This window comes from Acanthochromis polyacanthus, chromosome 19, assembly GCF_021347895.1.
Source record: "Acanthochromis polyacanthus isolate Apoly-LR-REF ecotype Palm Island chromosome 19, KAUST_Apoly_ChrSc, whole genome shotgun sequence".
NCBI lineage: Eukaryota > Metazoa > Chordata > Actinopteri > Pomacentridae > Acanthochromis > Acanthochromis polyacanthus.
The window spans coordinates 14,845,066-14,856,471 of record NC_067131.1 but is presented as its reverse complement, the minus strand read 5'-3'; the positions used below and the strand labels follow the sequence as shown (position 1 = coordinate 14,856,471).

At 42.3% G+C, this 11,406-nt stretch overlaps 1 protein-coding gene across 1 annotated transcript in view; it reads left to right on the top strand.

Annotated features, from left to right (window-relative positions):
- Positions 1-2,381: 2,381 nt before the first annotated feature.
- rab11fip3 (RAB11 family interacting protein 3 (class II)) overlaps positions 2,382-11,406 on the top strand; it is a 32,405-nt gene continuing 23,380 nt past the window's right edge. The window contains exon 1 of the mRNA XM_022190847.2: positions 2,382-5,332. Coding sequence (XP_022046539.1) covers positions 3,710-5,332 — 1,623 coding nt within the window. The 5' untranslated portion in view covers positions 2,382-3,709. The remainder of the gene's footprint in view (positions 5,333-11,406) is intronic.

The window sequence follows — 11,406 nt, the reverse complement described above, 5'->3', positions numbered from 1 at the left end:
CTGCTGTTTGAATCATGGTCACAAGTTATTTGTTTATTTTTTTGCGAAGTTACCAACATGTCTTATTGTCAGATTGTTGGCTTGTACATAAAGCATGGCGCAAACTGTTTTTAATGCAAGTTTAAGATAAGATCTACTTTATTTATCCTGGAGGAAATGTTTTTGCCAGAGTACAATAAAATAAACAAAGGTTAGTGGAATATGCACAATTGCACAGAGGTTTGTAGTAAAGTAGAAATACAGAATGCAAAGTGTCTAGAAAAAATAAGAATTGATCAAATTTAAAAACAAGTGAGAGTATGCAGCAGTGCATTATCCCTATTTTTACCATCAGGCATTTGTTATGTAAAATTAAAAACTAACAGATCTGTTAGAATAAAAATGTTGGCACCATAGTATGAATTCAGTGCACCAGGAGTCAGAACACCTTTCATTACTAAGATTCAAATCCTAGTTTTTCACTATTTCATATGCCCATCTTAATGTTTTATGACTGACTCAGTCATCTGTGGGATCTAGGGTACCAGTGCTGCACAAACTTCTAAAGAGACTTTTTTGCAGTAGCTCTTTGCTGGAAGGGTTGTTCTGCCTTCCCCTTTTAAAGGTCTGTTTTATTCAAGTCAGGCAACATACTCGGGTTGTAGTTTTCACTCTTCTCTTTGACAAACTCTTCCTATTTTGACAATCTGGTTTGAATTGCTAGCTTGCTGGAATATTACTCTTCAACCAAGATTCTGCCCGTGAGTCATCTTGTCAGCCAGTATTTTAATATATAAAGAGGCATTAATGAGGCTGTGTATAAATGGCATCTCTTTTGCACTCATGCAGGCCCATATCATCACACTCTGTGCTTCACTGTCACGACTATGCTTTCACTGTGGGTGTCTCAGCCAGGTTTTTACTAAATATACTAAACGCCATCTTAGCTGGAAAAATTATTCTCATCTTAACCGACAGAAAAATGTACTTCCAGTATTCATCAAGTTGATTTTCATGTTCTTTGGCAAAGTTTACTCTTGCAGTTTTCTACCAAACAGCAAACAAGGTTTCTTTTTTTCTTTTCTGTTTTTTTTTCCATAGAGGTTGATATTATACAGGGTCCTTCACACTGTCTGAGCTGTCATAGAAACTCTGATTTCCATTGAAAACCACAGCACGAAGTTTGACACACTCGGCCATCTGTTTCAGAGCTAGATTGTGCCAGTAGTGCTGCATCATTTTACAAAGACGGTCTCTGCAGCTCATTCTATACCTCCTAATTACTGCGGCAACCGTGTTTCCACTCATTTTTAGTTGGTTACTGATCTTTTAGTTTCCCTTTCCATCCTTGTGAAGTCTCACAATTACACGTTTTCGGTTCCTCTGAAGTTCCGCATACAGATAGACACAGCTCTTAGGTCTAAAACTGAGAAAGTTCTTTCACGTTCATGCAGTGAGGCTGATTGACAATCACAGATTTTTTATGTCATTGTTGCACTGCCTGCTCTACTGCTTTTTTAATTGCCTCCTGGGGACAAATATAGTTTTCTGACTCTGAATATGCACTCAATGATGCTTCAATGATTGCAAGTTCTCTAACATGTATGTCATTGTTCACAAGGTGTATTTATTTTTGATTGTAACACTTGGGAAGTGGTACAATTCATTTGGCAATTCCGTGATACTACATAGGGATGTACTTGCTTCTGTTGCATGCCATAGATTTAATCAGTAGTATTCAATCACGGGTCAGAACTCTCCTGAATTTTCCATTTTTTCTCTCTAAAGACTGAATATTTTCCAACTTATCGGATCTTGTAAAATCCTTCAAGTGGAGCAGAGATAAAGGGAAACATCAATCATTGATTTCTGCTTGCAGCTCATCTCCGCCACTTTTGGATCTAAAAGGATAACTTGCTCTGAAGCACTAGATTTAAATGACCAATATGATGACATAGTGTGGTAATGTGAACTTGAATTAAATCACTACTGTTTAAAGTCGCATGGGGGCACCAAAAGACTACCATTGCATCCATTGAGCAATTTTCTCTAAATGATAAATGGTCTTTCCTCCACAGTAGTGAATTGGCTTGAATGTTAGATCAACTGTTGCGTAATTAGAGCTTAGAAAAACATCCATTTCAGTGGTGGTGGGTTCACACAGACAAACACCCACACTGCTGAAGTGTCACTGAGCAGGACACCCACACATCCTGACCCTGCACTGTGACCTCTGTGTAAAGTGCTGCTTCCCTCAAATACAGACGATCTTTGACATATGAGGACAGGCGAGTCTGTGGAGAATTTGGGGAAAATCACAAATCATAAAATCCCAGCTGATAGGCGCTATAAAGGCACTGATACTGCGGGGTGTTTTGTACGCTTGCGTGAAACGTCAGTGGTGTGTATGCGGCTGGAGGAGGAGGAGGAGGATGGGACACTGCTGATGCTGATGCGAGAGCATTCGCCGTCTGTGATCAACATCGGTGGTACTGACTGCCAAACGATGGAGCTCCTTGGCCTCATTTCACCCCTCGCTCGTTTCGCTGTGGTTTTCGACGAGGGCCGCTGAGACGGACGCGTTTTTGGGACGGGAACAATAGAGGAATTTGAGGAGGAAAGAGCGGTTTTCGTCTCGTCATTCGTCTGGCCTGTCTTCTCACTGACACAGGTGGATTTGCCGCTGGAAAAACGGCGTCGACATGAAGAATTAATCCCGGACCGAGGCGACAATTTCCGTAATTATCTCTTAAACCGTGACATACTGAAGCTCAAATTATCGTTTCATTTATATGAGAAGGGACGAAGGTGGACTGTTTGGCGTGTGGGCTAGCTAATAGGCTAATTTTCGCTAGCTAGTCAGTTAGCAGCTCCGGTGTCCAATGGCACGAAAGAAGTGGGATGCTCGAAGGAGGAGTTAACGGTAGTTGCTAGCATAAATTCATTTGGGGGAAAGGCAGTCGGTGTTGCATGTGGTAGTCCGCTTTATAATCGGAGATTTAATACACAGCTTGAGGTTAATTACGGTCTGAGTCGCTGTGTTTCCACCGTTTCCTCGCAGCACCGTCGGCTCCTCAGCAAATTAGCCTCCGATGGATACGGTTCGATAATCGGCTAAGAAAGCTAATGTTGACAAACACTCGTGACTCGACGCGTTAATTCTTAACTTTATAGTGCGGCTCTTTGGCAGAGATGCTGCCGGTTGTGTTTATCGGTTCAGCTCCGAGACGTTATTTCGGTGATTTAGTAGTTTCCTGGTCGACGTGAAGCATGTTGCTGATGGATGTGCTCAAGCTAAAACGTTCGGCAACATCAACCAGGACTGGACCTGCCATGACGGAAGGGGACGTAGTGAGTCAGGACGCATTCACATCATAATCTGTAAGGTTGAAAAATTAACATGACTGCTAAATTTAGGTAACGTCGTTGTCGAGATGTGGCTGTCAGAAGTTAAACCTACAGGTACAGTTTGTTAAACCGTTGTCAGACTAACTATTCGTCTTCTTTACGTTGTTATTTATTAAATCACAATATCTGTCAGCGTATTTTAACTGTTTACGTGAGAACATGATTGTACGAAGTCCACACTTGGTTTATGGTTTCATTGAAGACGTGTAGTGCCATATAAAAGCATGGCATTAAAACTGAAGAGCTGGATCTTGATTACAGCAGTGAGATAAAACGTCTGAAGCTCTCCAAAGTTCGCGAGAGGAGGACTAAGCCAGTCTAAATGGAACCGACAATTCTGTCTGGCCCTCTGGGGCACACACAGTGGGAGTCAGAACAGCCATTTCCTCTTGGATTTCAAACACTGGATACAGACAATGGAGGTGTGCCCTGTCAAAGCCAGAGTGGTCAGACAGGTTTGGATTTCAGGAACCAGGATCAGACATCCCACCTAAGTGAAGCAGGAAAGGTTGATAAACCAGTAGAATTGGACAAGCTCATAAATCAGTTGTCTTGTGGAGAATTGCAATTTGAGGGAGATCACTCCCCTGTTTCTCAAGCTTCCCTCCATATAGAGGACTTGTCTTACACAGAAAAAATTGAGGGACTTGATGAAATCAGTGACAGCACTTTATCGTGGCTATTTTCTCCCAACTTTCCTGATGTGATTGGGAAAAATTATGCCTCTAAGGAGCTGAATCTTACGCAGGATTCCCCTCTCGAGGACTCAGATGTGTACAGTGGTCAGGCTGAGCTAATAAACCTCAGTGTGCCCGCTTCTCCGGTGAAGATTTCTCAAAGGAATTCTGAAACGAAGACAGGGGATCCATTTTTATTAGTAGATTTCCTCTCTGATCAACACCCCTGCCTCACCCCAGAGTCTATAGGTGAGTTGAACCCACAGGGTGTCACTGAAGAGGCAGCAGACCTGTCACGAGATGAACAGGCAGGCCCCCCTCCCTCACAGAGTATGGAGACTTTGTCACCTGAAATTGGAGACAAAGGTTCATTCCCTGATCAAGTGACTGATCTGCTTGTAACCAGTAGCACTACCCTGGAAGGTTTACCTGACAGCTGCCTCCTGCAGAACCACATCAGCACACAACTGGAGTGTTTTGAAGGATCTGTGCCTTTGTTGGATTTTGAGGTTCCAGATATCGACAGCAGTCTGAGTTTGTGCCCTGCTAGTCCTGCCTCTGTTATCTGCACGGACGCTCCATCAGATGTATCAACAGAGGCGTCAGAGGTGGTACGTGCAGAAGCTACTGTAACTGAAAGTCTTACTTCAGAGCCACAAGGTGAGAATGACTCACTTGCTCCGCATTTGTCAGACAAAACTTCACCGCTGACACTGCCTCCAGCTGAAGATGCTCTCATTCAGGGTGATTTCACCAGTGAGAGTTGTCCTGTGGAGAACGCGTCTAAGGATTTGATGGAAGACGAAATTTTTTCTGAAGCCAAAAATCAGGGGGAAATGGCTTTGGATCCATGCTTGATTGTTGAAGAAGTCCGTGAGGAAGAATCGTGGGACTTGAAGCCGCCCGAGGATGCACAGAGAGGAGGTGTTCCTGATCTGACAGCTGAGCAGAGGGAAGAGGAGAGGCCGGCAAACAACAACCAGCTGGAGCTTTCAGATTGTAATGAAGTGGCACCTTTTGATTTTTCAGTTCAGGACTTGAACACCTCTTCTCCTGAGGCTGGATGGACTAGTGAGCAAGCTGTGGAGACACTTTCCCTCTCCAAGATGGTGGTAGATGACTCACTGCCAATGGTCTCAGCTGTGAATACGAGGGAGGAAGATGTCTCCCCGCTAAAAGCTGTCTTCGACGCTTTAGACCAAGATGGAGATGGCTTCGTTCGTATCGAGGAGTTTATGGAGTTTGCTGCTGCCTACGGTGCTGATCAGGTGAGACACCTTGTTTTTCTTTGCATTTGCCTCCGTGTTGAGTGAAATTTAATGGAAAACGATATACAGCTCCATTTACATAAATGATTTATCATTGATTTTCTGCAGGGCTTCAGAGGGCTTCCTGCAAAAAGCCTGTTTAGTTCAATCAGTTGAAATCCATTTACTGATGTCATTTTGCTAGTTGATAGTTTATGCTGTTTCTAAAATTAGGAGTGTAAATATTTTAATGAACTGCGTCAGGTTTACGTTGTCCTGAAACATAATGAAGCAGAGGTAACACAACCTCTGTCTTGGGTGCTGTTTTTCTTATCAGCTCTTAACATTCAGTGCTAAAGATGTTGCTAGTAGTGCTGCATATTGCTAAAACCATGCCTGGATTAGTTTGTCATCTATCTTTGGTGAGTGTTCAAAAGCAAGGATTTGGGTTAGCATCCCACCATATTGTCTGTGATGAATTCTGTCAGGCCTGAAACTCGTGAGTATGTAAAATGACAAACCCTCATCCCTCCATTTACACACTGTATGGTTTAAGGATAATCTCTTGCACTGTGGCTGAAGCGTGTCACTCCACCCATGACCCTCACCCTATAGTTGTATCTTGCAACTTTGCACCAGTCCTTCAACTTTATTTTGTAACATTTTACTTGAAAGTCAAGGGACCAGAAACTTAAATCATGGTACAGTGTGTATAAGTATAGGTGTTGTTTTCAGTTGAAAGTGAAATTTAGAGTGTGAACATTTGACACAGGCCACTGTTGCGTTAGTGTTTTTGTGACTTGGCTTTCTTTTCCTCTCTGACATGCTTGTCTGTGTGCCTGTCCTGATGTTAACAAGAATCACGCTGAGCTCCAGCATGTGGAAACACATTTGTAAATACCAGTAAAAGGATGGACGTAACGGATGATGTCACCTATCTGGCAACAGGAATAAGCCTCACAAATCAAGCATGCCTCAATGAGCATGCTCTGTAATGCAATATTAATTATCATTTTCAAGTCATGAGGATACATTTTTTTTTAATGTTGTCTTTTGGGTATCAGCACAAACATAACTTAGTTAAAACATGTAGGGCATCAGGGCTAAAAATGGGCATTGGATACAACATTCAATAGTTTTCTCCTGTGTAATTAATCATAATTGACAACTGGTGCCAAACCTTAGACATGTCATGAGATTCTAGCCTGTCAGAATAGTCTCTTACAACACGCCTGTGTTGGTGACCAGTTTTAGCCATAACTTAAAAAAATCAAACTTTTGATATGTTTTCACCCAGGGTCCACACTACTGTGATGTTTAAAACCCCTAAAATGGAGACTTTTGGAAACTGCTGGACCAATTTTAGTTTGAAAACTCAGGTTGCATTTTATTGTGGAGGTGGACAGCAATGACATGGACACTCATGTTTGCTTTCGTAATTGTCACTATATGTTTTACCCTGATTTGTCACACTCTTATCAAGTGACGCTTTTCCGGAAGAAAGCTGAGGCCTCTGCTGTGACTACAACTGTTTAATTCAACATGGAAAATGAATTTCAGGCGTTGCTAACCTCGTTATCTGTGCTAGCAGCTGTTGTGCAGTTTCGGAAATCTTTGGCTTTACTGTTTGCCATTACTGCTCTTAAACTGTAGTATTTTGTACAACTGAACAACGAACCCCTGCTTTGTGTTTACATCAGCACCCACATGTGTAGTGTATGTGACTGGTCATGTGATATGCAGTTTTATTCATGTTAACATCCTCGGAGCTTAATGCTGACAGTCCTAAAGGGCTTGTCTGGATAAAAATAGTTTGTGCTTCAAAACACTGTTCTAAAATGAAACTCTGAATAGTGTGCACGTAGCCTTAGGCAAATTGTTAATTTACAATATATTAACAGCTTAAATTAAACTCTTTCAGACTTTTCAGATTTTGAACAGGGCCCTTGGGTGAGTATGGGTACTTGTTGGTACTCCACACACACAGTGTGATGCTCGCTCACTAATGCTTTTTAATCCCTTCTCTCCCAGTTCAAAGCGCCTCTATTGCCCCTGATCTGTCCCGTGTCTATCCATAGGTATCTGCAGCTCCCCAGGCAGGGAATTGTGAAGGATTAAGAGTAAAATGTGTTTTCCTGAGTCAGAGGGACTTCATGGTTTGGGCGCTGTTCACTAACTGCCTGTGACCTTGTTTGAGGGAAAGAGGAGCACAGCTTCAGTCATGTTGGTTTAATGTAAATCACTTCCACCTGTTGATTTGCTACGGAAAGGTGTTGCATGTACATGACACAGAGAACTTCACATTTTATTTCAAAGATGTGATTTGTCTTTACTGTTCTTTTATACTGTTTAGTTTCTGGTGGAATTTTTCACCGACACATTGAATCCAGCAGCTTCTTTGGATCTCTGCTGCTGAAAGGTCTGCTGTGTACGGCTGACCAGATTGTGCAGATTGATTACTTGTGCTTTTTTTTTCTTTGTGTTAGCCATCGGATATCTGGTTTCCAAGAACTGAAGCAGCTAATGTGCGTCTTTACAGGAAACTCCTCTCAGATTTCTGTACTTTTTTGATCCAAACAAGAGACAGAGGTTTAGGCATGCTTGCATTTTCCAACCCGTTTTTCATTTGCAGTAAATAAGAACACAGCAAACAGATTTATCTTTAGAATTTGTGGAATGTTTAACTACATAATGCATGTAAGATTTTAGTGGTTTTGGCATTAATTATCTGTGCTACACAAAGATCAGTGGGAAAGTCGGGTCTAATCTAACAGGACTAGCATAGACTTCTGTCATATCAGTTTGGCACACATGTGAATGTACTTTTCATATTTGAATAAGCTTTGCCCTGATATGTCCTTGTGTTTCAGTCATCTGGAGATAAAAGGGGTTTGAATAACTTCCATGCCTCAGTGACTTTGATGTGTGAAATTATGCTGTGGGCCACGGTGGTGACACCAGCATTTAACATGTGGTTAAGAAACCATAGGGCATGGAGTTCTATTGATACTTAAGGATAGGCGTAAAACACATTGATTAAAATAGTGTTAAGTTTAAATTGCTTCTAGGGATATAAGCAAATTGGGACTGGAGCTAAGAGTAAGCTCATTGTGTCTATGGGAATATTTAGATAAAATGTGATAAACAGAATTTAATTAATTTCTGCAAAATCCGCTTGCCTTGTGCACTTCTGCCTCCACAGAGCCATTGTACAACAGGTCATTTTTTTTATACGTTTGTGTGTGTGTTCGTGTAATACTTGTTTTACTGGAGGCTAGGAGCAGCACTTGCATGTGTATTATCCTGTACTTATTTGCAAATATTTCAGCAACCTGTCAGAGACAGCAGGAAGGTATTTGTGAGGCATTTGCATCAATGTTCGGCTGGTGCCTGTATGCTAAGCATGCAAATGTTTTCTCCAGAAATATTCCAGGATGTGATAGCGGCCTATGCACACACACACACACTGCGTTGTGTGTTTTGTGCATTGAGTATCGTACAATGTGAAATCTTAAAGCAAAAATGCAGTTTGTGTCATATCAAACTTTTCACGGCAAAACATATTGCTCTGTTGTTAAGTACAATGTTAACCTATGAAATGCCAAGTTCTGTCTCTGCCACTTCAGTGGGTGAGACGTGTTTATCAGGAGAGCAGTTGAGATAAGTTTGATTTGTAGCCTCTACTGTACACCGTCTCATTTACTGTAGTTTGGTGATTTTTCTAGGCCGTATTGGGAACACTGTGAACATGAAATGCTGACCTGCTGTTATCCCTGCAGGGATTAATCTCTGAGCCCTTCTGATGAATATTGGTGAGATGTCCTGCAGGTATGCATCAGATCAGGGAATTTGGTTATTGAAAAGAATCGTCTGACCCCCACTCAGTCTGGTTTTGACCCTGATTCTGCACAAAAGCCACACTGAACGGCATTGTGGTGGCGTCTCTCTTGCGAGTCGACACTACCAACCCTACTTTGGCCACCCTCCCTCCCCTCACCCGCTGCTTTTATGTACTGACCCTCTAATCCACAATGGAATGTCCCGTTCCATGAAACATCCCCTCTCTTGAGTTCCCTTTTTGTGTGCGTGTGTGTGTTCATGTTTTATTTTCAAAGCTTCTCCTGGTTTAGTTTTTTCTATACATCATCTTTTGCCAACCCACTAGACTCATGATTATGGCTATCGCAGTGTTGTTTAGGAACTATTGTGAAATCCCCTTCAGGGAAAACTCTCACCCCAGGGTATTCTTCTTCGTGGGGTTATGCACAACAGTGGTCTTTGTGGAGGCGGTCAGGCGTGCCCCGGCACTGATTAGACACAAATAGAGGAAACAGAAAAACCACAGTGCTCTTGCTGCTCCTCCAAGTCGAGTTGCATTCGAGTTTAGCTTTTATCCGTGCCTTACCACTGTCTGTCACGGTTGTACTTGCAAGGTGTAACCAAGCACACTGATACAAGTGTTAAAGACAATGCTGTAAATCACAATTTCCAAAATAAATGCTTAAAATTAAGCTGAAAAACAGACAAGAAATCAAAGAGATAAAAAAATGGAGTCAAACTTTTCCAAAAAGAAGTTATTTTACAGACAGGTTTAGTTTGTTCAATGCTAACAAACTGTAATTGTGCAGCGTTTTGCAAAACCCATGCAGGAAAAACAATAGAGGTCATGAATAGGTCGCATCTACAGCGCAGATTAGCTGTCAGAACAAGAATAAGTAGATGAATCATTAGTCCCTGAAAGGACACAGCAATACCAGCAATATGAAATTGTGTGTGCTGTTTTTGAGTAATTGGTTTATGGGGAGACTTTTCCGGGGTGTTGCTGAACTGAAATCACATTCACCTTTCGTTTTTAGGTTAGACCTAGAATAGCCAACAGGCTCTGCTCACAAGACCTGAGGGGCCTGGCACTGCTGTACAGACTTAACAACTCAGATGTAGGCCATGGATAGCTTCCACCGTGTAGTAGCTTAAAACTGCCCTGGTAGCTCTGGCTGCCACTGAGGGTGAATCCAGCCTGTTCAGCGGTGAATTATTAGAGTTTACTGCCCCGGTGTCTCTTACTGCAGCAGCAATAAGTTATGTGCTTCTTATTACAACAGATATGCAAAAATAAATGTCATCGGAGCCACGCACACTCTTAGTCATGCCCCCTTCACACCTCTTGTTTTCTCGCCTCACCCTGCAGAGGTGTTTCTGAACGGCTACATGGAACAAAATGATTTCCTGTGAACTTCACGCTCCATTGTGAACTGGAAAACGGAAAGCTGCATTCACACACCTACCAGTGACCTCAGCCACTTCAAGTTCAGTCCTTGGAAAAACCCCGTTTCTTCAGCTTCTTTTTTTTTAGTCTAGAATGTGCAGCAGATCTACTGTATTGCGAGAGATGAAAGCCGGGGGAGCCTTGATGCCACATGCTAAAGTTAACGTTTTCTGTAAACCGCCATTCAGTGAAATCGGGCACTCCCTTACTCTCTCTAAGTACAGCTGGGTTTAATTCACCAAACCCAGATTGTACGCCACAGGCTTGTCCGAGTCAGTTTATTAGGAGTTTCAGCCTTCTCAGCCTCTCAAGTCAGGGCTCAGCGTTGCTAAGCAGATCAACTTGTTTTCATGTGAAACCGATAGGAAAAAGTGCAGAGGAGAAGACGCCACACACACACACACAGAGAATGAGTGCCTCGGTTTAAAGGCCGTGTTCACATTGTCTGCTCACTTTCTCAAGGAATAAGCGAGCCGAAGCCACAGAAACCTCACTCAACATGCTCCCAGGCTCCCTCCCAGCTACAGTAATTTTGTCAGTGATACACGCTCGAAAGTATGCCGTAATGATGGGTTACTGTAATTTTGTGATGGTTGACATCTGACTTGGTTTATTATTTGTGTGAATCGACGTTGATTGCTCGGTGGCACGGATCATTTTACAGGCTAATGTGTAGTTCACAGGTTAAACCTTTGGGAGAGAGATGAAACATGAATTGTCAGTGTGCCAGAAGTTTCTCTCTCTGTGGATCAGGTTGAGTTTGATTTCACATTTATTCAAAAACTAGATCTAAAGAAAGGGGGATCCGAATTGCACTGTAGCTTTTTAT